The sequence below is a fragment of the Pagrus major genome, chromosome 13, assembly GCF_040436345.1.
Source record: "Pagrus major chromosome 13, Pma_NU_1.0".
NCBI classification, from domain to species: Eukaryota; Metazoa; Chordata; class Actinopteri; order Spariformes; family Sparidae; genus Pagrus; species Pagrus major.
In genome coordinates this window covers 2728623-2754901 of record NC_133227.1, presented here as the reverse complement: position 1 = coordinate 2754901, position 26279 = coordinate 2728623, and the positions used below count along the sequence as shown (strand labels likewise).

General features: G+C 41.2%; 1 protein-coding gene across 2 annotated transcripts in view; it reads right to left on the bottom strand.

Annotated features, from left to right (window-relative positions):
- LOC141007716 (roundabout homolog 2-like) overlaps positions 1-25986 on the bottom strand; it is an 84295-nt gene extending 58309 nt beyond the window's left edge. For both annotated transcript variants that reach the window (XM_073480103.1, XM_073480104.1), the window contains exon 1: positions 25747-25986. In XM_073480103.1, the coding sequence (XP_073336204.1) occupies positions 25747-25888 (142 nt within the window). In that variant the 5' untranslated portion in view covers positions 25889-25986. The remainder of the gene's footprint in view (positions 1-25746) is intronic.
- Positions 25987-26279: the final 293 nt, after the last annotated feature.

Below are 26279 nucleotides of genomic sequence, written 5' to 3'. Positions count from 1 at the left end.
AGTCCCCCATCACAAGCGAAGGGAGTCGGTTCAACTCCTACATCCCTGCCTGGTGAGCATCCCACATACATCTCTGTGCAGGGTGTCTCAAAGAGAGACAGGGCAGAGTTAACTTGCTAGCTAAACTAAGGTAAGAAAATGCAAATAAACACACTAATAGCAGCCCGCAGAAAAGTGTGTGTCAGGTTTAAAGGGGCTCTTTGTAACAATTTGTAGCAATCTACCCGTATTAATCACTTTTTATTGTTCATATGTGAGCGGATTGTAACGTGACATGAAAGATGAGACCTTCCCGTCTCTCTCGGATGGCTTTACAAGCCTGTGGACAATTTGTTTAAGTTGTTTAATGCTGCTGGACTGTGGATTTCTTTGTGAAGGACAAATTTTCCCTGACACGTTCCTCTGCTCCGCTAACAGACAGTAGGTAATGTTAGTTAGTAAATGGGGCCCGGGGTGCCCCAGTAGCTCGGTTGGTAGAGCGTGCAACCCATGTACAGAGGCCTTGTCCTCGCTGCAGTGGCCATTTGGTGGCCATTTGCTGCATGTCACCCCCCCCCCTCTCCCATCCCGCCTCCTGTCATCTCTCAAGCTGTCCTGTCAATAAAGCCACGAAAAGGCCAAAAAAATACAAAAAAAATAAAATCTAAATATGGGGCCTGCTAACATAAACTAATGACCGGCTTGCAGCTTGACACAGAAGTTCCACAGAGCCCCTTTAATAAGAAAAAAACAAACAGGACCACAAACAACAACTTTTCAACAACTCCTACCTTACGGCAACGCTCAGAGGACACATTACTTTTTTGCACTCTCTGGCGGGGCGGATCTCTAGTTTATTCGCTCCAAACCATTAATTCACATATTCTGTTGTGTTTTCACATGAAAATTAGATGGAAACATGGACACTTGGATAGCCGAAACATCTGTTTTGCACCTGCACTTTGCAGTAAAAATGTCTTTCCCTCCTGTGCCACAAACTTTAGGCTTTGTGCTTTCAGCAGTTTGCAGCCCTTCCTAATCCTTAATAGTCCTTCCAAGAGTTACAGCACCTGTATGTACATCCGCCAAGCCGCATGAATTTTCCTCCCAGGGATCATATGATACCAGTGAGGTCTTACTGCTTGGACAACGGCGATACAAGGGGAGCGGCGGCTGTTGAACGCGAGCCAGACCAGCTTGACGGGAGGGGGGGGAGGGTAACAACGGCAGGGAAAGGGAAGCGACAACTGTGGCTGGATCTGGCTTTGATGAGGAGGCATGAGAAGAGGGGAGGCTCAGTCTTCGAGGGAAGCAGGTGTGTGAGGAGGTGATAAGGACGCTGTGGCAGGCACACACACACACTAGCAAGCACACACACATACATGCAAACAAATAAACATACTCTGCAAATACAGCACTTGCCGAAACCGCTCATTCAACTTCAACACTAAATTGAAATGGCATCCCTTCAAATAACTAAGCTTGCACTGGTGCAGTCCCTAACTCTTTCTGTTCGCTCTCATCATAAGAAGACAGACAGAGAATTGTGGTGTAAGAAAAATTAAAGAGCGGGACGAAGATGATGAGAAAGGGAAAGAACGGGAGACAGGTTGATTTAAGGAGCTAATATTGTGGTAAACACCACAGAGGGTGTGGGTTTTATTTTGTGTCTACTGTAAGTGTTTCCGCTCGCACACGCACTATACCACACGCATATATATTAATGTGCGAGCGTTAAAGCGTCCCTGAGGAGTGCTTTGTGGCAATGTGCGGTACGGAACAGAAGAAAAGTAATTTATGGATAAGATTTTTTTTCTTTTCTTTTGGCTGGCTTATTTCAGAATCCATTAAGATTAATTAAGTGTTGCTAAATGCGGTGCTATAGAGTTCAGATTTCGCAGATGCATTCTAATCATTAGCTCACAGTTTATTCAGCCTGCTTAACAGCTGCTAATAGCCTGAGTGAAGCCAGTCCAGAGTGTTCTAATGGTTTCAGAACAGCGCGTTCGACCGCCGGACTGGCGGATGGTGAATTAGTGATTGAGGACGTCTACTGCAGCGTTAATGTATAATCCACGGTGTGTGAATGTAAATCTAAAGCCCACGCATATCAACATGGTACGCACCTGTCCGTGCTTGTTAATCAAAGGCAGGGAGAGAGTAAGTGAGACAGAAAGGAGGCAATTAGACACTCTGTCATCAAATATTTGGCGTGTTTGGCAGGAAGACTGCATTAAAGAGTGAAAGAGACACACTGCCAAGCAGGCTCAGCCTACTTCATACCCACTGTTGTTTCAGATAGACTTTGCACAAGCAATTAGCGCCAATCAGGGATTAATTGAGCTAACACAGAAGGAGAAGGGCGGTTTTGGAATTGTTCTGCTTTAGCGTTCGCTCCTGAGGCAATTAAAACATCATCGAACTGATTGCCTGTCTGTTCACCAGAACTGTGCATGCATTTGTCAGCACACACGTATAAAAGTGTGTATGTTCGCATGAAGCAGTGCGTTTATGCCTTAACTCTGTTAAAATGTCTGTGATAGTGTTGAATGCTTCAGAACAAGTGAGTAGGTGGACGCTGAGCTGTGATTGCTTTGACAACTGCCTTTTCAGAGGTCATGTTTGCAGTTCTAAATACTTGCTTTGTCTTTACTGTTCATTTATGTGCGGTGTCTTTTTGATATCTGCTTATGAGAGCAGCAGAAACAATATCTGAAAAGATCAACTTGAACGACACTCAGTAGAGTGCATACCTCTGCCAAAGTCCAACAGTCCCCTTTAATTCAGTTAAGCCTCATCCAGCATCAAACTCTATAGCCCCGTATCACTAAATTTTAAACCACCCACAGCTGCTTAACCATAATTTAAGCTCACCAGATCTGAAACAATGCAGATGGAATCATAATCTCCATTGGGTTGTGCAAAAATAACAGGCTGAGCTATAAAGAAAAATGCCTTTTTAACTATTTCAGATCACATCAATAAATGCCAAATTTTATTTTTTAATCCCTTTGTTTTTTATATTTTTATATCAAAAAGTGCTTACGTAAGCTTTAACCAACCAATTTCAACCAATAATACCATGCTATCCACCCATCAATCAACCTTCAACCATAGTCAACTAGTGGTGAGTGAGTGGCACAGACTACTATCTCATATCAGAGACGTGTTTCGAGAGGTCAGTTTGACACCTGTTTTGAACTTTATTCACTTCACTGATTTGGGTGAAAGTGGATCATATTTTATGGAGACCATGTTTTCTGGTTTTCCCTCTAATGTCCTCCGGCTGCTCTGCCTGAACCCTCTCTGATCTACAGACTTTCCAGACGAACAGATGGCTTTACTTGTGGCTAAAGTGACCTCTAACAGCGGCTAACTGTACCAGGCTTCGAGTGAACACACCGGTGCCGGGGCCGAACACAAACTCAGAGTCTAACGGCTGCCAGTTTGACGACGGGGAATCCAGTGCCGAGGTGGATTAAGGACTTGCTGCTGTTAGACTGTTACCTTGCTTGCTAGTTTGGTCAGGCAGCTAACGTCAGCGGTCATATTAGCTGATTAGCATTTGGTTTCCAGGAACCAAACCGGCAAGACGACCCTCTTGGTACTATATTCTCTGTTGTCAAATTTATAGAAAGGAGTCTCGCATGCTGTAAAAGGTCCTGCTCGGGCCGTGTTTGGCCAGCCCTCTCATCACTTAACTTCAGTCGGCCTCGAGAGAGAGTCGGCTACTTCGACATGTAGCTGCAAGGCGGGGGGCGTAATTCACATTCTGTGCCATCACTGTTGGTTACTACAGAGGGCAATCAATTCCTACCTGACCCTTTTACAGGAAACACATAAATACGCGAAAGCAAATAACACTCTGCCTTCCATCTCATGAAGAGAAGAAAATCCTGGATCTGTCGTTTCATCTGGAGCCGCACAAGTATATGTGGTCTATTCTGGGCCGAGACCCATCGTCCATCAGAGGTTTATTGAAATCTGTTCACTAGTTTTTGTGTAAGTCTGCTGACAAACCAACCAACCAACCAACCAACTTACAAATTGACACAGGTAAAAACACAACCTTCTTGGCTTGACAAGTATTTGAAGCAGGTATGAAGTTCTGTGGTTTAAAAGGTATTTCAGTGGGTTAATTAACACTACAATGGAAGTTGCTTCAGGGAAGGCGCTCTTTGAAGGATACCTGATCTCCTCTTGTCTTTAAACCAGACTTCACAATGGACAAGACAGCTGTTCCCGACAACAAACTGAAACTGCTTTGATCGGCTGTTTAAATCTGAGAAGTAGCTGCTAGTCCGCTCTAACAAACCCTTAAACAGTAATCGGGTCACAAAATTATTTTAATAATCCGCCCTTCTGCATGGGAGATAATGAATTCAAACACGCTTACTCATAAGTTAAACTACATTTGTCAGGAATTATTTTGGTTAATTAGAATTGTCCTGCTGAGTCTGGGCAAGACTATAAATGAATCCATTTTTAGAATAACACTAAATATTTACAGCCATTTCTCTTTCTGTGGCAGCGTGGCACAGGACACTCAACTGAGCACAATCCTGTAATAAAAAATATAATATTGTAAATACTTAATGCAAACATGAATTAATTCAATAAAATATGCAAAACAGACAGGGAAAAATGTTCATATTTGATGTTGAAAAACAGCCTGTGTGGATGACTGCACATGGATAGGCTTGCGATCTAACTAAGTCATGACGGGAGCTGGTCATCCGAGGCGATATTAACCGAGCTGGCCGAGAGAAGGAAGGAACGGCATCTTTACAAGTGCCCTCACACAAACTTGTAGACTGAATTGCATATTCTGAGCTTTTTACACTACCAGTAATGTCGCTTTTTACAGTCACTCTTTATGTAAGCTCCACCAATGTTTGCAGCTGTTTGAATTTGGCTCAATGAGTGAAGCTGGCAATGCAATGACCCCCTCAGGAATTGCTCTTCGGAAAATTCCATGTAACTGTCCCCTCCAGAGTTAATATCAGGCTTTCGCCTCTGGCCGTGTCACTAGTGAATGTCTTCTAACAATGATGGTACCCTCTGTACTCAACTAAAAACATCACGTGCTTGACTCTCTAAAGAGCCACTTTGCACTTAAAATAAGGACTAACCAAGCTGGAAATGTGACGGACTTTGATGAGATTAAAACAATAATAATCTTTATTTATAGAGCACTTTTCAAAAACAAACTTACAAAGTGCTTCACAAACACACAAGTCATAAAATCATCAGGTTTTAAAAGAAAATAGATGAAAAACAATACAGAGCTAGAAAAAAAGGTAAGAATGGGAAAAGGAAAACATTTTTTAAGAAATTCAGTTCAAAGCCAAAGTCGTACTTGATGCCAATTATCCTCGATGTACAGTAAGAGAACTGCAGAGTCTTTATTTTGTTGTGTCTATAATATCATTTTGGGGATAAGTAGATTTCCAGCCACAGTTTAATGAGCAACAAACCGGCTACTTCCATACTTTATCCACTTTAGTAAAAATGGTCAACAATGACACAGAAATTAACTATATTGTATAAAACTGACCAAACATATAAGACAAAAACACACTTAAACTCAAAAACGTCCCCATCAGCCATTTGTTCCCATCCCTTCCCTTCAGGTATTTCCATTTCACCACACAATGAGCAAGCAGTTTAGTAAACACATCACTTAAATCCACACAAACACTGCTTTTTGGCTTAGCAAATTACATGAATTGAGTCATTTTGTTAATCTTCTCATCCATTTTCCACTCAATAAGTGACACACCTTAAAAATACAAATTAATTATGTTAAAAGGCCTGTGCCTGTGTTCCTTCCATAATAGCATTAACATGCAAAACTGTGTCTACACGTGGATGATGAATTACATTCTTCATTTCACAAAATGCTAAAAAGCCCTTTAATGTCTGACTCTAATAGTAGTGAGGTAAGCTCCAGCGGACTGTCTGGAAGTTTAATAAGAGTGATTGCGAACGCTTCGGCTGCGCCAGCAACATTCAGAGGAGATGTTTGATTTCAAATCGATAGAACAGGCAGGTCAAGTGTTAAAACTGTAATTGTCTTGCCATTGTAAGAAAACGGGTTTGATATACAAAACACGTCCGTATTTCTCTTTTTTAATTGTCCTTGAGCAAGCTGTTACTTATAAGATTGCAGTCCAAATGTACAGAATCACAACAAAATGTTTTGTTTTCATTCATTCATCCTTACTAAATCACAATCGATGAACTCCCACAATTCAGTTCCATAGTGTATTGAGTAAGAGATGTTACATGTCATTCACATACATTTTACACATAATATCAAAAACATAACACTGAGCTGAGCCAAGAAGTTGCCCTGCAGATCCAAAACATACTTAGACAAGCAACACCACACAATCCTTATGATTAGTTAAAGATGCAGTATGTAAGAATTGGCCACCTCTGGAACTCAAAACAAATGGGGGCAACATTTCACTAACTGTAACTGCTGTTAGCTAGTTAGCTCAGTTAGCCGTGCAACTAGTGGTATTATGAAAAAGGACAGGCTGGGGCTAGCTGGTTAGCATGCTAACTTAATTAGATATCTCTGCAACACATTACATCAATGTTTTTAAATAACGTTAAAACTCTTTATTTATTTGAATTCTGTTAATAGTGTTTAGTTGTTGAATGAAAATTTGCTTTTTACATATTGCACCTTTAAAATCAGTCATGAAAGAGTAGCTTTGCAGTTAATGATTTGATGGTCAGTGTAGGAATCTGTAGTCTACTGTGGCAAGCAAAATATGCAGAAATTGTTTCATGCAAAAGCTCTCTAATAGCATTAAAGGCGCAATATGTAAGAATTTTAGTTGAAAACATAATAAAAAAATATGCATTATCAATAAAATGTTTAAAAAATTACCGGAAACAATTAACAATTAATAAAAAGAGTTTGTGATTAATTTTCTTTCTTTCAACTAATTGATTAAGTGGCCAATTGTAACAGCAGACTTGAATGAAGTTCGGTGAGTATACTGAATTTAAGTTGGGACAGTTTCCACAAACGGTTGACTGTATGGTCTGGCTCCATTAAATATTTCCAAGAGAAGTGTTTACAACAGCTCTGGCAGTAACAGTGAGTGAAAGAGACAGAAAATGAATGTCACTCTTTTGTCATTGGGATTTGTGTGAGGCCCAGATCACAGCCATCGCCTGGGGCAAGGCTCAAAGAACTCAACTGACCACAAATTGCTTCATCTGTTGGCTATACGGAAGTGCCTGTTACCCAGTAGGCAGGCAATTCAAACCAACAACCTGATTGTTTCAGGGGCTTCATGACCCCTTGTGACAACCGCCTCCCCACCCAACATCCTTCAAGGGAAATGATGAGGTGTATGTTTGTCTCTATTTTATATGCATTTCTGCACACTCTGACAGAGAACTGTCAGCTGTGTGGGCTGGAGTGATTTTCCACTGGCATCCATGGAGAAAATCCTGGTTGGATTCTGAGCTGCCTGGCTTTTCTGATGTGTAAGAGTGCTGGAGACAGGCCTAGCAGGTTTAAGCAGATTAATTAGGGTGTAGCGAAGACTGTGAAGAAATCTCTCTTCCATAGATGCTATATCCACTGACACAGCTTTGCATAGCTGCTGCAAGTCCCTGAAATGTGCACAGTACTGCACACATCTCGCACACAAATACACTGCACACACGCACACATGGAGGAGACACTGTTGGAGGGCAAAAAGTCTGCCGTGGCCCCCACTCATCCTGTCTCTCTCCAGGGTTAGTCCAATAACCGTACCCCTCCCCTTTCCCCTGAATGTGTTTATCCTCCCTGTTTTCCCTCTCACTCTGAACATATTTCCCCTTGTGAGGAAAATGCTACTCTATTAAGGATGATTTTCACTTCCTGTCTCTTCTTCTGAACGTGGTGTTCATGCAAACATGGTTGCTCACGACGCGAACAAAAGAAACAAAACATCCAATATGAGAAGAAAACAGACGATTCAGGGATTAGCAGCTGTGAAAGTGGTGCAGTTCTGGCTGGTCCTTTTGTGTAGCGCACTGCGTGTTGCTCCAACGATACGGAAAGTGAAAGGGAACCAAACTCGAACCGAAACTTGTTATTCCGTCTCCACTTTCTGTGAACACCCAATTATTCCATCTTATCTCACCGCCCTGATTGATATTGAAGAAAAGACAAGGGCAGAAAATAGAAACAACCCCCCCCACTCTCCCCACTCAACCCCTGAATCCTCATCACCATCATCATTTTCATCATTACATGAAATATGACCGAGAGCATAATCCCACAATGCCGTGCAAGTGTCGACGTGAGTTAGCATCAAGAAGACACAAGAGATATGCATGCATCATCTGGCCAGGAGAACATCACTTGTGGGGAGACAGCCAGAGGCCCTACGGAGGGGAGGCAGAGAGGAGGAGGAGGAGGAGGAGGAGGAGGGTGGAGGGGGTGAAGAGGAGAGAGAGAATCTTAGAGGGAGAGGAGTTAAGGGTGCAGAACAACAGAGGGGAATTGAGAGGAAAGTGAAAAGAGAATGAGGTACAATATTAGGGAGAGAAGGGATGGAATGAGTGGGATGTTCGCTGTGACACAGGCAGGGAAATAACACAGAGGCAATCAGAGAAAATGGAGGCATAATATCCCAGAGCTGCATAATCTCCACAGATTCAAGCATAATGCATAATCTCCACAGGTTCAACAATACACCATGTGCCCTAATTCTGAGCCAATTACAAACTGTGTGCTGTTTGGTTGCTTTGCATGTGTGCCTGAGCATGGATTTGACGAGGAGGAGCTTGAATATGGGAGTGAATTTAGGATTTAGGTGTGTGTGTGTGTATGTGTGTTGGGTGGCGTCCGAAGGGTGCAGACAGCTGGGGTGCCCGTGCACGGCAGCATCCGTGAGCCTTTGCCTTCTATATACTCTAATGCCCTTCAGTGACCAGATTAAAGCCCAAATGACAAACGCACAAAGGCTGGTAACATCTGTTCTGGAACACACTGTCCATCCCTCCCCACGCTGAGCTCCGTTGGTCACTCCTCAGTCGCAGTCCCCATGCGGACAACATCTGCAGCGATGGACTAGTGCACATTAACTACTGGAGCATGAGAACCAAGCTAACCCACTAACCATGAGAGCATCACCCTTTACACAGCAACACATATGAAACTGTTTTACACATGTTTGTCTTGTGTATAATTAAATCGATGTATTCAATTATAAAGTGTGCTTAGATCTTTCTGCTATGGTTTTCTACATGATGCATATGAATAAGTTGTTATCTTCCACCATCTTTCCCTCCCCGGTACTCAGCCTAGGATATAAAGGATAAAGGATAAAGGATAAAGTAAAAATAGGGGATAGCACAGTGTTGTGGCTCCTATGATCCACCAACTGCTGCTATTGTGCAACATCCACTTAGTCTTGTTATGTCTGCGTCACAGTTACACTCAACTCAGCCTACAATAACCTTTTTTTTTTCTTACCACCCCACACAGCAGCCAGACACTCTTTGGGTGTCTGGCTGCTCTTTGAGTCTTTGGTTAAAAAAAAAAAAAAAAAAAAAGCGTTTCACTTCGACAACAAATGCAATTACACGCCATGCCATCCTTCACTGTGAACTAGTGTAAAGTGTCTTTAAGTATGAAGTTAAGCCAGTATAGGCTCAGCAGCTCCACGACACGTGCTTCCTATCACTTTTAATTCAGATAAGGGAATTTTACAACTGCAGAGAGGGACTTAAGAGTCCCTACAGCATACAGCAAATGAAGCATACTTAAAGTGCACAAAAATCCATGATGTGGAAGGCAGCAGATCCATACTAACAACTTTCTCTTAGAAATTATGTTTTTATTGTTGGAGATGAGGTAGTAATCTAGTGAGTGGAGTAGTGAGGGAATATGGTGCTTATTGAGGAGCAGTCATAAAATGGAGGACTGTGAAAGTGAATGAGACTATTTGGTGTAAAGGACAGAAAGTAAAGCACATTGAGGTTTGTAAAGGAAGGTAAACATTAAGGCCCTCCCCTTCCATTACATATAGTGAAAGTAGGGCGTCCTGATTCTTGTTGGGATAGAGGGGTTGGGCAAAGGTTAGGGCTACATGGCCCTCCAAACAGAGGCACACTTCAAACTGTTGTTTCAATGTATAATGGTCAAGCGGAAAACAATTGCTACTAGTTTGCTGTAGTCTCGGTAGCTAACTAGCTAGCTAGCTAACATTACACTGATTAGTGCAGTCCCGCATTTTGCTGTTTATCAAAGTTGTAGTCGCCCTCCTTTTGATGACATGTGATGCCTGAAATTTAACTAAAGTCCAACAGTGAAGTTGCTGCTCTTGGTCCGGCTCCTCTAATATCAGTGCAGACTGGCAGGATTTTTGTTAAGGCAAAAGTTTGTGAAGTTTTGACGTAATGTCATAGATGTACAGCATATGTACTGTGTTGCAGGGATGTTTTTTGAAGTTAGCATGCTAGCCAGCTAGCCCGTAGCCACTTTGTACATCAAGATGTGACAGTCCAATAGTAAACAACACCAAAACTCCCCGAATGTGCTCCCAGTTCAGGCAGAATCGACTATTATGGCCGCTAGCTGCATGGGTAACTAAGCTTACTAGATAACAGCAGCTATAGTTAGCGGTTACGCTGATGATATGCTGCCCTGTCAGTATGAATTTGACAGGTGGCCAATTCCTACATATTGCTCTTTTAATGTCAGTTTACATTGTGGAAATATCAGTAATGCAAGAGTCATCACAGCATATTAGAAATGTCCAGTTGCATCTGTTCACATAAATGGTATTAGTGACTACTGATGACGTATGAGTAAGTATTCTGAGGGGCACTCAAAAACAAGAGGAAGGGGTAAAAATTGGGACTGGAATTGAGGCTTGGTATGCTGGCTCTGAATCTGACATCCAGTCCAACCCTCTTTCCTCACAACACCAACAACAAGTATGGCTTGCTTCACACAAACAGACACATGTCACATGGGATGGAATCTAATTTGCTGCCTTGTTGCAATTACATCCTGTACAAGAGTGGAGAATGAATTGACACACACTGGGGTGCAGCACTTTGAGGCTTCGTCGGCATAAAAAGCAACGACAGGCCGCAGAACAGCACTCTCTGTTTTGTAAAAAGCATTTATTTATGAAATAACCTAGGCCAGGTAAAAAGCAGAAGAAAACAGATGCTTGAGTGTGTGGGCTTGGGGGGTGAATAAAAGTAAGATACTACATTCAGTGGATTTCATGAATTAATCAAGCTACCGGATATTCCTTTTCCTTTTTACTCACTGAGGTGTGTAAGGGGGAAGTCTGATGTCATCTTCTTGCTGCCCTGGCCTTGACACTCTCCGCTTCTTGTGAATCGGGAGGATGCAATGGATAGAGTTGTTGACGATTTCTGGGTAAACTGACGTGATGGAGGTGAATGAATGGGCGAACGGAAGTCTGGAAGATGACACTTAGCAACTATAACAGCGCTTTGGCCTAGATTGGTGAAATGTTGTGTGGGCCACATGAATAATAAACCAACTGCAGAGTCCCTCTGGCTGGCTGGTGATGTTCTTCACTCTCATCACCCAGCAGACTAGAGACCACTGAGGTAGTTTATATATTTACTTAAATTAGGGGCAGTACACCATGAAAATACAAGGTATATTCCAACACAATGACTAGCTTCCAGCCCAGCATAAAATACCAGAAAAGAAAGATTCTGTTTGTATGCTACATTACAATGCTACTGCATATGAAAGTGCAAAAGTCCCTCCATGTTGTCTTTGTTTCATTAGTAACAAATGTGCCTGAAGATGCCATCTTGCGAGGCTTACGTTTATGCAGAAACTGCACATCAATCACTGCACAGCTACAATTATGAGCTATTATCATTTTGCTGAGAGACACATGACTTAGCTTTGTCACACTCAGATGCACACACAATCACACACATTAAGACGCTCATGTCCCTGCACAGACATACACTGGAAAAAATGCCACTTCAGAAATAAGTTAAAAAAACAATGAATAGAAGATGTTTCTTGTTTTCAAATACGTTTTAAAGTAGAATTTCCAAAAACTAATCTCTATATCTCACTGAAATGTTACTTCCTAAGTCATTGTGTCTTATATTTAAGGTGCAATATGTAAGACTTGAATTCATTCTCCCCCCAAAATAGGTGCAGCATTTCACCAGAGTAACTGCTAACTGCTGCTAACTGTATATTATTTATACACCCATGACTGTAGCTACTGTTAGCTTGTAAGCTCAGTTAGCTGTGCAGCTAGCCGGACTACCAGGGGAAACTTGGTGTTGACACCGCTATCACATGCTAACTTCAGTAGATACTGTATCTCTTCAATGAAAAAAAACATGTCAAAACTGTTATTTCTCAAGGTTATTAATAATTTTAGTTAACTTTTGAAGTGTTTTAATTACAATTCTTATATATTGCACCTTTAATCATAATTTGATATCTTAACCAGAATTAGGCGCATGCAGTATATTTGGCAACATTACGATTTTTTTGCAACGTACAAAACAGCACATTGCCAAGCTCAGGGCCAGTTTGAAAATTACTACTGTGATTTTACTGTTTTTGTTCCTATTATCCCTTCTATGAATCCTAATAATGATACCTGACTTTATATAGTGGTTATGAAACATGTCTGGATGCAGCTCTCAGAAAACAGAAGGCAACACCCAGCTGCAGCTCCCATCGATGACAGCAGCAATAAGTTACAGCTGTATCCGTAACAGTGTGAAGGCCTCATTCAAGGTCTGCTAATGGAGTAGCTTAAGCCAGCGCCAACTCATCTAAAAGGAGATGTGTAGCCATATTTCAAATTCAAATGTTGAAACACGACTGCATTAAACTATAGCAAATAATGTACGGTGTGAGGCGGCACAATATATTACCTTGAAAGGTAGACAGCGGTGTGTAATGAATCATTTTGTGATCCATCATATTGAAAATGCATTGTGTCATACGGACGGTGGCAAGTCCCAGCCCAGACATGTACACACAAAATGATCAGATGTGTTTGTATATATTGCATGGGAGGATGTCAATATATCAGTTATTAACACGTTCAAAAAAGGAATGTGTGGATTCATTTTTATCTCTCAGTCTTCTCCTGGACTATAATGTTCAAACTCAAGGCTGCTTTGACAGTAAACATATTTTTTTCTCACTGCAGGAGAAGCAGTGTCTGTCAGAGAGGGACGGAGGAGCTGGCAGCTGAACCCGTCCACACTGTTTTGCTGGAGGATTTTCAATTTGTGGGCAGGACACCTCAGGCAGACGGGAAGATTTGGTTTATTCATAACAGGGATCCTCAGTCAAGGGCTGTGACAGGTGCATGTGAGCAGCTTGACCCAATATGACCTTTACCAGAGTTTTGCCAGTGACTTCTTAGACATAGCCACTGTTATACTAATGGATCTGACTGATGATATCATTAGAGTGGACTTCACAGTGAATACAGCCGAGTCTAGTTTCAGCCATACACTTTTCATTGACGTGTCAAGTTGCACTTTTCATGAACTCTTTACGCAACCTTTCACCAGGCAGCAATACGCTATATTTAGTCATGTGTTTTCTTCTGAAGGAAGTCCAACAACAGCCCTAGATGCATTTGATAAAACAATATATCCAGTCGGGTTGAGCAAGTACATGGCTGAAATGAGTATCCAGTGCAGATCATTTGCTTTACGAATATCATCCCAGTAAAATGTGTCATTATTCGGATGAAGATTATTCATTCAAATGTATTAAAAACTTGTTGTATAAATCGTTTTCTTGCTCTTTAAATCAAAAACATTGGTCTGAAGCTCAATTCTGAGGCTGTTCTGTAAATATATTTTCTATATGGATATAAGTAAAGCAACTTCTGATCAGCCCACTTCCAGTTTAAGCCCCACCCGCTCCAAGTAAAGATATGGATACAGATAATTTAGTTAAACAGATATAGTTCAGATAATGGTGTACTCGCTCATCCATGCTATCTAGGAAGCTAAATAATTCATATGAGGACAAATAAAAAAAATAAATCAAACCAGCTAAGCCAAATGCACTCTGGTTATTCCCTTGGGAGAAAGCTCACCGACAAATATCTTTCATCATAATTTTGCTTGACAGCACTTTATTGCTTGTTAATGGGGAAAGCAAGGTAATGGTGACTTGACGTATTATTGAAATGGAAATCAAAATTCTATATAGATTAAGTAGAACTATTATAGCGACGTAGGTAGTTGTGCAAATTGGAGACTCTTAAAATAAAAGCCAAATTCAAATTAAATATGTAGTAGGAGTTTGTTCAAGTACAACACCTTTAAATGGCAAAACCAGCCCCCACAAAAATTCAAAATGACTGACTTCCTGTTGGGTTTAGTTCATGATACGAAGAGGCTTTTTTGTAGATCTAGGTCTAATACACATGTGGACCAAATTTCATCCATGTAGGTAAAACTTGTCAAGGGAGGCGCTCTTTAGGGGGAGCTAGCGAGTCATTTGTCCTGTCATGTCTAGGTATAATATTGATAATAATCTTAATAATAATTTTAATACTTGACATATGTACAGTTAATTATATATTTGGGTCATAGTAGGTGATGGTGTTGTACTGGACTACAATATACTTTAAGGTGGCTTTATTTACATGCATGAAGGGGAGCAGAATATTAGAAACATCATCCCAATACTATGCAGTCCAGTACAACACCAGCACTAACTGCCTTATTTCATTTTTTTTTAAATTTTATTTTATTCACAGTCCACCTTTATCATAGTCTTCACAGAAACTTGAAGGTAGACTTTATGGCAGAGGTGTTTTGCATTAGAATGTAAATGTGTACAGTAATAAAGTGGCCACTGAGTGTAGAAAACCATTTTGGAAAAGACATAAAACTTGGGAGTAAATTTGTTAAAACAACACTAATTGACTGCAAAATGTAACATGTTGAACTTACTCATACATACAGCTGCTTCCGAAAAGAATTTAAAAAAGCTACAACAAGCTGCAACAGAGTGAATCCAGTTAGTATGCTTCTTCACACCAGGCATATGTTTCTTCCAACCGACTGTAAGAAAGTGCACCAGAGCTCTTAAAGGTGTTTGCATGGTCCAATTAACACCAGATGCTAGCCCTTAGCTAACTTACCGAACCTCATAATGCACAGACCTCCGAGGAGTGAGCATGGTCCAGTTAGCACCAGATGCTAGCCCCTTATCTCACTGTCTTCAGCCAAAAAATATGCATAAATTATTTCCACTTGCCTGGCCTGGCCACCTCTATATTCGCACTGTTATACACATCAGCCCACCTTAAACAGATGAAAACAAATCTCCTATATGTTTCTGGTATTGTTTTATTATTGTCTTACACTGACAGAACGTATAATTTAACAAATGATGAGATATGCTGACCTGAGGTTGTGTGCCATCAGCCATATTAAAATATGCTATTACAATCAGCCACTGCAGTGGACAGCAATTTCAGCAAGTATGCACAAAATGCAAATAGTACATTTGTGATTATGCTGCTCTGACTGGATAGAGAAGACAGATGGCAATCAGCTATACATTATTATTATACATACATCTGAGTTACATTTGAGGGATGCAAATGAAACAGGCAAGAGGGGATATGTATGCAGACAACTGCTCACAAATGTCATCCTTTATGATTATATTCATCCCAGTACACCGCATTATTGTGAGGCTATTCTGAATTCGACGTGCAAACCGGCAAAAAATGATAACCATGGGCTATATAACTGTCATTTGTCGATCAATATGTCAGAGTTTTGAGCGTTTTTGTGTGTTTTGTGTGACTCTCTGAACAGATCCACGCTCTGGGGCACTGCAGCTTTTTCCTCTGCTGCCCAATCGCAAGAGCTCAGGGGTCGCTTCTCCCAACAGCAATGTCAACGACAAAAATGGAGAAAACAAGGCTAGCAGTGCTTATTACTGACCACCCGGAGCTACGGTGTCTGATTAAACGGACACAACTTGCCAGACATAAACAACAAACATCGAGTTTAGAGTAACATTAGTGGAGCACTCGAACCTTCGGGCAGTTTTATTTAGATTTGTGTTTCAGTTGCTGTGTTTTGCCTTCATGTAGCTGCTGTAAATAGTCATGTGTAGCTTGCTGGCACACAGGACATGGATATCTGATTATGTGTTGCCTAACCACAGCAAGATGTCCCAACTGCAAAAAATGCCTCAGTTTGAGTAGGATTAGACATGCTGGGTGGAAAAGTATTGCGATGCCTCACTTTTTCCAGTGTGATCACCACCTAAGGCTCTTGCAGGTATATTGACAGCTATAAACATCTTAGTGATGTCTGTGCTTGAGTGATACATCTTTTACCATGGATCCAAATAGATACCCATCATTTAAAGCATAAGAGATGATAATACTATAAACTAATCCTCCAATTATTTCGAAGATTGGTCATTTCATCGTTTATGCTATAAAATGTCAACGAAAATGTGAAAAAAGCTCATCACAATTTCCCAGAGCCCAAAGTGACGTCTTCAAATCGCTTCTTTTGTCCAACCAACAGTCCAAAACCAAAGACTCTTCATTTACTATGATGACTGACAAAGAAAAACAGCAAATGCTTAACTTAAAGAGGCTGGAAGCAGCAAACATTTGACACTTTTGATTGGAAAATGACTGCAATGATTAATGAATTATCAAAATAGCTGGCGATCAACTAATCAACTAATTGTTGCTGGTCTGTCCTCATTCCAATACACTTTTCCATTTTTTATACATACACGTGTAAGATTCACATAATAATGAAGGTTGAAGCCCCATCAGTGTGTATGTGAAGCTCACGAACATACAGGGCGCTTGTGTGGGAAATTTATGTTTCAATTTGAATGGCCAAGATAACTTATATTGAACAGTTGTTAACAAAAATGTACAACATTGTGAAAATATTTTGCATTACAGCAGACAGAAAACATGAACACCGGCAACTCCAGTCGATAATGGCAAGGAGATGAAGAGGGAGGGAAATTCCCCAGACTCCCTTATAAAAACCTCTCAATTTTGTGAGTTGTTCAATTAGGAGAAATTTAAACGCTTGTGAAATGCTGTCTATCAAAATTTTTAATTATTTAAGCCTTCCTGAAAATTTGGCTAATGTTATACATGTAGTCATTTCTTTCTTTGAGACAAAAACATTGTGTCTGACACGGACATTTCATGGAGGAGAAGGAGCGTATAACGCTGATCTGCCTGTTTGCCACTGTTAACAGAGACTCCAGTCTGCAGTGTAGTTGCATTTTAAGTGTTTTTTAACTTAAGTCAATCAATTTGTATACAATATAATTTCATAATAATGACTGCGAATGATAAATATAATGAGAACGTAAACTTATCCCCGACACCTCGATGGCTGAGAAGGATCAGTTCTGATTATCTGAGTTCACAAAACTCAGTACTCTGCACCGGCTTAACGAGAGCAAGGCAGAGGAAGGCAAACAGGGGATAAGTACACAGGAGGGCTGTTGGACTGGCAACAGATGGTGCAATGTGGCCAACCTATCTACTCACAGAAAACATTGACAATCTGCCTGGGAACACACAGGGCTGGCAGCCACTAACTTTGGATGTTGTCAATGGGTAAGAGTGAAATGCATGATTAATGGCAACTCGCCACTTTCCAAAACACCAGAGAGTGCCTCCCAGTAGACGTCCTTCTGAACCGTACTGTAAGTGGTGTACTACATTTTTACTGAATCTCACTACTAGTGGTAACTAGGTGCCTAATAATATTACTGGCGGACCACAACCTAATTTCTAGTATCACAACAAAAATACCACCCAGAACCGAGGCCTGGATCAGGATGCTTGACCAAGCACAAATACTTTCTAATCCATTACCCACGCTGTGTATGCCAGTTGCAAGGCACAAATATGGAAGTGAGGATAAATGATTCCTTCCATGTGATGCATTTTGGAGGGGAGATGCTTTCATGGTTGGAGAAAGCATGGTTAGACTCTCAAATTATCCAAATTAGGCTATTGTTGTTTACAGCATAGTCTTCGGGGCTGAAGAATACTCAGTGACAAGGAAGCAGAGAATGAGGATTATTTCTCAACAGGGAAGAGACACATCACAAGCTGAGGTCAAAGCTAGATCATTTTCTGGCAACCTTTATGGCCTCAATTGAATAATGTTAATAATAGCAAAGCTCAAAATTCACATTTCACTTCTCCACACATGTATTTTGCCAGCGATGCAAACACACAAGACATGGATGGTAATGTCTGTCTGTTGGATGGTCTATATCTCAAAAACTATAGAAGAGGCTGAGACAAACACCCCTGTCTTCATCACTGGAGCTGAGGTGGAGCAGGTAACCGGTTTTAGTTTCCTGGGACTCAACATCACAAACAAGCTGTCGTGGTCACCACCGCGGTAAAAGCCTGTTCACCCTGCCTCCATCTGGCAAAAGCTACAGAGGTATCCGCTGACAGACCACCAGACTACATAGCAGCTTCTTTCCTCAGGCTGTGAGACTTCTTAATTCATCCCCTGCACTCAAAAATAGTTTATCAAATATATATAGTAATATCAAATATGTCTATCAAATACTACATGCTGGGTTAGGCTCCATCTAAAAGTTACATTACTTCTGTTCAGCATCGCAAGCACTAGTAGCTCGATAACAAAATTGGTGGCACTTCTGAAGCTATTGCTATTTATTACAAGCGCCTTTTCGTCCACAACTGCACATCAAGGAATGAAACTAAAGCATTAAATCAACTAATTCTATAAAAAAATTCAAATAAATCTCCAGCGTGTTTAATCTCTCATCAAAATAATGACTACAGTGCACTAAAAACACAATCCAGATACCAGATTTATCCAGCATTGTGGTTAGTTTGTTGGCCGCCTTTAACAGGGAAGATTTAATTGATGATTGTCTGGCTGAGTGACTATACTTCTAATTCACTTAGCACAGTCAAACAGAGGGGGGCCCATCTTGCTCTCCAGTTTTGTACTAATGAACACCCTTGCATCCGCCGCCCCTCCGCCCACACCTCCCTTCAACACATCACTGTTTATGTCGTTCTGTCCCTTCTTAATAGTTTGAGGGAGCTGTTCTAATTCCATCAACAGCCACTCACTCTGATGATTAGTGCCAGTCCACTGGTGGCCTGGAGGTCGCACAGTTGTTTGTTGACGCTGCTCTGAAGTAGCGCTCAGCTGCAGCGTCTGAATAAACAGACCGAAGATGTGAAAAGCTGGCTCAGTGGTTGGCCATGTGTGATTGTACACATTGACAGCAGGTGACTGTCGATTATTAAAATTACATACTTGGATGTGAGGAACGTGACATGCTGCAACAGTAAGAGAAACACAATGAGTCTTGTTTCCCAAGCAAAAATACAAGACCTTCTAATAATAAACAGACATGGCCTCATTTCTTTGTGAAATGGCTGATGTTATCATTCGTGTCAAATATGCACCCAACAAGACTGCGCAGGAAATAGAATTTCAACAAGGGTGAAAATACTCCAGATTTGTGCCCAGTGATGGTCTCTCAGCCGATACAGAACGTGGCCTTGGATCAAATTTGCTTCCCTCCAGTGTCTCTCTTTTGGCTTTCTTAATTTTAGCCGTCGAGAAAAGCACGGCTGGGAATCCTTATGTTCAGTCTCTTTCAACTAAATCAAGCTGTGCGTTCAATGTAAACCACTTCAGTTGCAAACCCAACTTCCTGTAGTTTAGCTCAAGTGTGCTACAAGACGTGAAATAACCATGCAGATTAATTTAAAGTCCCTCTGTGAAATTGCTCAAAACAAGTTCTGTGGATTATCTTGAGTAACCAGGTCACGATTTCTGGAAAGAGACATTGCGGTTGAGTTTTTCAAATGTGTTTTTTTTTTTGGTGCAGCACCACAAGCAGAGTGCCATCTAGTTAGAGAGAAGGCAGACATCCCTATGGTCAATATCTCCAAAACTCAGCAAATCACACCAAAACAATCTAGATGGATAAATAACACCACCGGTAAGAGAGAAAATACATGTTTTCCATTTTGTGTTGAACTGTCCCTTTAATGTACATCATAGTTGTATTGAAGTGAGCCTGAGGGAAACCAAATGTGTTAGTATGTAATAAGGGAAATAAGATAATAAAGGGAGGAAGGAAGAAAACACACGTAGTTCTTTGTCACGACCTCTACTTTTGCAACATGTATGGAAAATTCACAGTTTAGAAATAAGTGTTTTTCCAGTGAGGCTTGGTAAATTTATAAGATAAACAAATATTAGGAGGTGTATTATCTGGTTTTGCCAGGCTGCCGGCTGTAGATTTGTCAGCCATATCTAAATAATTTACATATTTTAAGCTTCCCTACCATCTTAAACAGCTGAAGTGTTTTGCACCACATGGAATGAATAATGCCCCTTCAAATTTCAGTCAGACTGAGGCTCATAAAATGCACGACGAACCACCAAAATTGAGCTTGTACAGCACAAATGCACCCAAGGGAGCGGCGCCCCCTCTAGTTAGCTACATTTTCTAAGCCACTGGTCGAGATACAATACTACAGCCCATTAGAAAATTTGAGGATGTGTGTGGACTCCGAGGAAACAGACCGTTTTTTGAGCCAGGCTCACTGTCAGAGCCTCCCCACAGCACTTTCATCTACCGCTTGCTCCCACCCGCAGCATTGCATGACAACTTTGGCTGCAGCAGTACTGGCAGGATCCTGTAGCCCCTGAAGGAGTCATGCGATTATGCATCCCTGTAGCCATGATATTCGAAATTACACAAAGAAGGCTTGAGGCTGCCATGGTCGTACTGTCTTTTATGTAAGAGAAAAAACAACCTATTGACACTGTTTGCACAAGAGGAGACAACACAGAACTAAATTTTAACTGGCAAGAAGCTTCATTTGTGGGTAAACTTTTGAAAAAGATAAATGGATGTAACTTCTTCTATGAGGTAGTGAACATTAAAAATATATGGAGTTATAAAAAACAATGCAAAGGGGAAAATTAAATTTGGAGCAACTATATTCCAAAGCCTACACAGTTATTATATGGCCATCCAGCTTTAAAGTGAAAATAGCATTTAAAAGTGCAATATGTAAGAAGATTTGTTTAACACATTCAAAAAATAAATACAATTATTGATCGAATGTGATGAAATAACAGTTTTGACATTATAACAAAAATGTCTCTACTGAAGTTAGCATGCTAACAGCTAGCGCCCAGCCTATCCTTTGTCAGAAATCCACTCCGAGCTCCCAGTCTGGACTGCTAGCTGCACGGCTAACTGAGCTAACAAGCTAACAGCATCTACAGTTAGCAGCAGTTAGCGGTTACTCCGTTGGCATGTTGCCCCCTTGCTGTATGAATTTGAGAGGACGACAATTCTTACAAATTGCACCTTTAGCATACTTATTGCAGTACAAATTGCACTCTGACATGCTCATACTCATCCCGAAAATGTTATTGTCCCCATACAAAGAGCAAAATGCTTAAAAATTGATGAAGAGATCTGAACAAGGCTTCAAGAGTGATCCAATATTCTCCAACACATCCTTCAACACTCACATGACAGCATTTTAAACACTGAAGCAACTCTGGAGCCAAAATGAAAACATGTTCCATATTTATTTCCTCATATTTAGATTTAGTTCCTGTCTGTTTAGTACACGATATTTCCAAGAATATAATGCATCTGTTATTTCGCCCTCCATATGTGTTGCTGATACATAAGTAGCATACCTCTTTTCCAACAATAGAGAAAAACGATTTATCAGTAATAATTGCAGCGCCTACACTTACAATAAATGTGACAATTAACTCAGAAAATGAATTCAGGATGCCCGTTTGAGCTGCAAAATACAAATGAGCTTTATTGCGAACCAGAAAATCCCCACAAAATCACTCTGACACAGTCATTGTGTTCATAAAGTCGGCGTCTATTCAGTCAAGGGAATCAGTGGAGCAGCTATAAAATTTGTCTCCTGATGCTGTAAAGACAGTTTTGGGTCTCTGGTTTCTTTATGAGGGAGAATTATTAAGGATGTTCAAATACAACTGTACTGTTCAAGATGTGCGATGTAAATGTGATGTATAGCACAGGCTGAAATCTGATACTGTTTTAGTCGGTTTGCACGAGATCATAATCAACTAGAATACCAAATACCACATTGTCTAATTTTTATATGTCAAAGCTAATCCTGTATTCTGGAACAGAACGTACACGAACACAAAGACACACATGGACACACAATTTCTGTATAGGAGAAAATCTGTGTCCTCTCAAATAACCAGCATCTCCTCAAGCATTAGTATTTCCAGGACAGTTCACCACTATTGATTCGGGAAAAAGGCGAGGAAACAGCACCAGTAAAAGAAGACAATAGAAATACAATTGTCTAATGTGGAAAAGGCAATAAGACAAAGTGAGGATGCGGTGCACAAAAACACACAATGATCTCAGATAATGTCTCCACTCTGCCTCTATTAGGTTCAGGGCTCTTGTCTCAGTTTTTTTTTTCTTTTTTCTTCCTCTTCCATGACTTCTTGTTAGAGCCAAACACAGATCCGGAGTGGGTGACACATCTGCACCAGCCACAACAGGGGCTTCATTACAGAAACGTCTTACAGTAAGTCTGAAATCCTATCTTATCTCAGTTTAAGATGACATATAGGAACATGTTTCCTACTTACTGCATTGAATAAAAAAAAATCCCTTCTCATCTCGGGATAGCAATTTAGCTATTATGGAACACTCCTTACTGGAGAATTTCTCCAAGTTAGGAATCCTAAATTAGGATGGAGGCTATCAGCTACATCGACTACATTTGTTCAAGGGCCAGAATTGGTTCTGAGCAGACACAGAGTAAGCCAGACTTTTAAATTAAATTAGCTTAATCAGGCATAATTAGTCACAATTATTATTCTGTTATATTTCACATTCTTACACAAATTCATGATATTTTTATTAGACTACATCATTTATGGTAGGTAACTAGATAATATGCTCATATATCCACTAAAGACGCAGTCAGTGATCAATACAAAACCCTCAGTTCAACTACCAATGAGTTGAACTGTGAATGAGTCCTTATCTCAATGAAAAAACTCTTTGGGATCCCAGGACACAACACACACAAAAAAAGAGTTTGAGACTAAATACAGTAGTTGGCCAACAAAAACCCCCCAAGTGACGCTTCTTGCTCTGAGAGACAAGCATTGTAATTTTCCGACTACATGCGCTGCTCCGCTGGAATGGCCACTTGGGAACAGAGCAGTTTTGATGGAGTACATGGGATGAAGTTGGAGAATAATCTTTAAATAACTGACTTTTTGGCTCATTGTCAGGGGTCTGCAAGGTAAGCGACATAACCTACTGGGTCTCTTCCACTGGTCCATATTCTGCAGGGTGGACGAGAAGCCTTAGTCCGCTTGATGTGGACTGAGGCCAGCCAGTTGATGATCTCTGGTATAGACCATGTCCTATATTCAATAAAACTGCCAAACATACCACTGTACTACTGCTGTTAGGTTTGTTCACCCACTGACAATGAAGATGGGGGAAAATACAAAGACTGATATAATGATTGAAAGGTTTCTTAAACTGTATGGTGATGCTTTAAATAGACATGTATTAACCACGGGTATACATGTTTATCGACTGCAGAAGCGATTAATTTTGAGTTTGATCAATGTGTTGCGTCCAGCTCTGGAGAGGCCCCCAAGGGAGCATGGGGCTCTGCCAGAGATGACAAATGCACTCTGTTTTTTTTGCTAAGTATGACTTCCAGACTGAGGTTGCAGATCTGTCTTTAAAATCCTGGGCTTGCATCTCACGCAACCCCACAGAGGTCACCCAGGCTATCTGTTTTCTGCTTCTGCAATATACTGTAGAGGTTTCCCACAAGGAGAGAAGGTACTACAATTTAAGGACAGAGAGACAGAGCAGGATGCTGGAGGTAACTGTGCTTTTTGATGACAGTTTGCTCTTTCTGGTTAAAGTGCCAGTTTTGTTGGCAATACAGACTTTTGGGGGACCAAAACATGGTCAAACATTATTTGGTAGCAATGTGGCCTGGATCCACCCGTGATTCATTCGTCTTCAATACCATGTAGGTCCTATAATCCTAAAGCTGTGTATACTGACGTGACAGCATCTGCCGCCTCTTGCCATTTCAACTCCTTATCCTTGGCCAACATTTGAGAAGAAATCTTCCTAATAAGATGCAATTTCCTCTCGTCCACCGACATGATTAATGTCTCTGGCTCATCGAAGCTAAAATTGAACGCCCACCTTTTCTTGTCCATTACTGCAAGCTAGCTAGCCAGTGAGAAGTGAACTGAGACAGCCATTGATATTGCATTTTCATCATGGATACAGGCAGACTCATGTACACTCTAGACATAGACATAATCAAGTTTACTGTTCTAGTAGGGATTGAGATAGGAAACAGCAATGAGATGTGGAATTGCTTGTGTGACAGAAACCTAGGATCGTTCCTCTCGTTTAAACTTGAATTCCCAGAAAATCATTGGTACCCATCTACCAAGCATCAGTGATATCGATGAAGTGAGGTGTCAGTCACAGTCTGACCAGTCTGTCACAGTCTGTTCACCCTGCTGCCATCTGATAAAAGATACAGAAGTACCCGCTGCCGTACCACCAGACTACAGAGCAGCTTCTCTCCTCAGGCTGTGGGACTTCTTAACACTCCATCACAAAAAATTTGTTTTTCTTGGTTAGCATAAAAGGACAACAACCTGCATTTTAATGTGTTGTAGAATGACTCATAAATGAACCTATAACCTTAATCTAGGACAAGCCGTTAGGGAAGTTTTTTCTATAATGAGGCCCATGGCACTGTAAAGACCATAAATCTGATACGGAGTGTCCCTTCCAATTAGTATTACATGTCATATTTAATGGTTCAAAACAGAACAAAAATGTCTACAACGGGAAAATATACAGAATTGCTTGGGCGGATAAATCTTTTGTAAATTTCAAATCAAATTGCAATATACCATTTGCCAGGAATTCCCTATTTCCTGCTTGTGTGCAACATCTCTGCGAGAGTGAGAAAACAGAGAGCAGGGGAGACAGTGTGGGTGTTTGTGTGTGCATGCATGTATATCTGTGTGTGCGTCCGAGCGTGTGTGCATCTTGTTCATGGCAAGAAATCAGCTCAGTTTAGCACATAATGGAAATGTGAATAGCCCAGAGCGCCTCTCTCCCACACAGGGAGAGAACTGGCTGGGAGCATGCTGCATCTTTCCAAATCCAAACAGTGAAAGCTAGGTTAAAATCCTGCCCCCTTTTCTCTCCCTCCCCCGAGCGATTCACATCTCCACACATACATTACTCAAACAGGTCATCCAGACAGGTCTCACTAGCAGTCTGAAAGCATATTCACACACATGTGCGCACACATGCTATACACACGGCTAAGCATACGCGCGCACACTTGTGGGTTCAGTGGATAGGTGACGCTGCTCTTATTATGACAGATGACATCTTATATATGGACCCCTTAGCACAACAGCCCCAAAAGGTTATGCTTAATTTAACATAAACTCTACCTTTTTCAGATTCAACATTAACACATTTTCATATTCTCATACACCCCGCAAAAGGTCAACAACCTTAATACATACTGCATTACATTTTTTTCTTCCTGTGTCATGCAACACTGAGATTCCTTTGACCAGGCCACTACCTGAGACATGATAAAAACTTACGTGCAACTTCTAAAGAAGCGTTCCGGCTTACGGCCTCTCCCAGATAGTTTCGGGCCACGCACACGTAGCTGCCATCGTCGGGCTTGCTCCGTCGCCCGTGGACGATGCGTAGGAAGAAGAGGGACCCGCTAGGCAGCAACATGCGGTGGGAACGGGGGTTGTCACGGTCCGTCTCAACGCGCTCCCCATCTTTGTACCATTCCACCGTGGGGGTTGGACGGCCCTCTGCCTTGCAGTTGAGAGTGGCTGGTTCCCCTTTGGACACAATGAGGTCAGAAGGGTGCTCCACAATGCGGGGAGGGGAGTCTTCCTGGCGAAGACGAGACCCTGGAGGGAAACAAGAGATTCAGAGAGACCCATTAAAGGAATTGCCATAATATTTACAGACATAAATAATGCATTTTAATTTTGCTGCGGCCTCAACAGCAGTATGTTTGGGATGAGTGCATGGAACTATTTAGTTAGCAAAAAAGCAGCTCCCACTCTGAGTGCTGAGCATCACCAAAATAAAAGCCTCAAATGAAAGCAGTTTG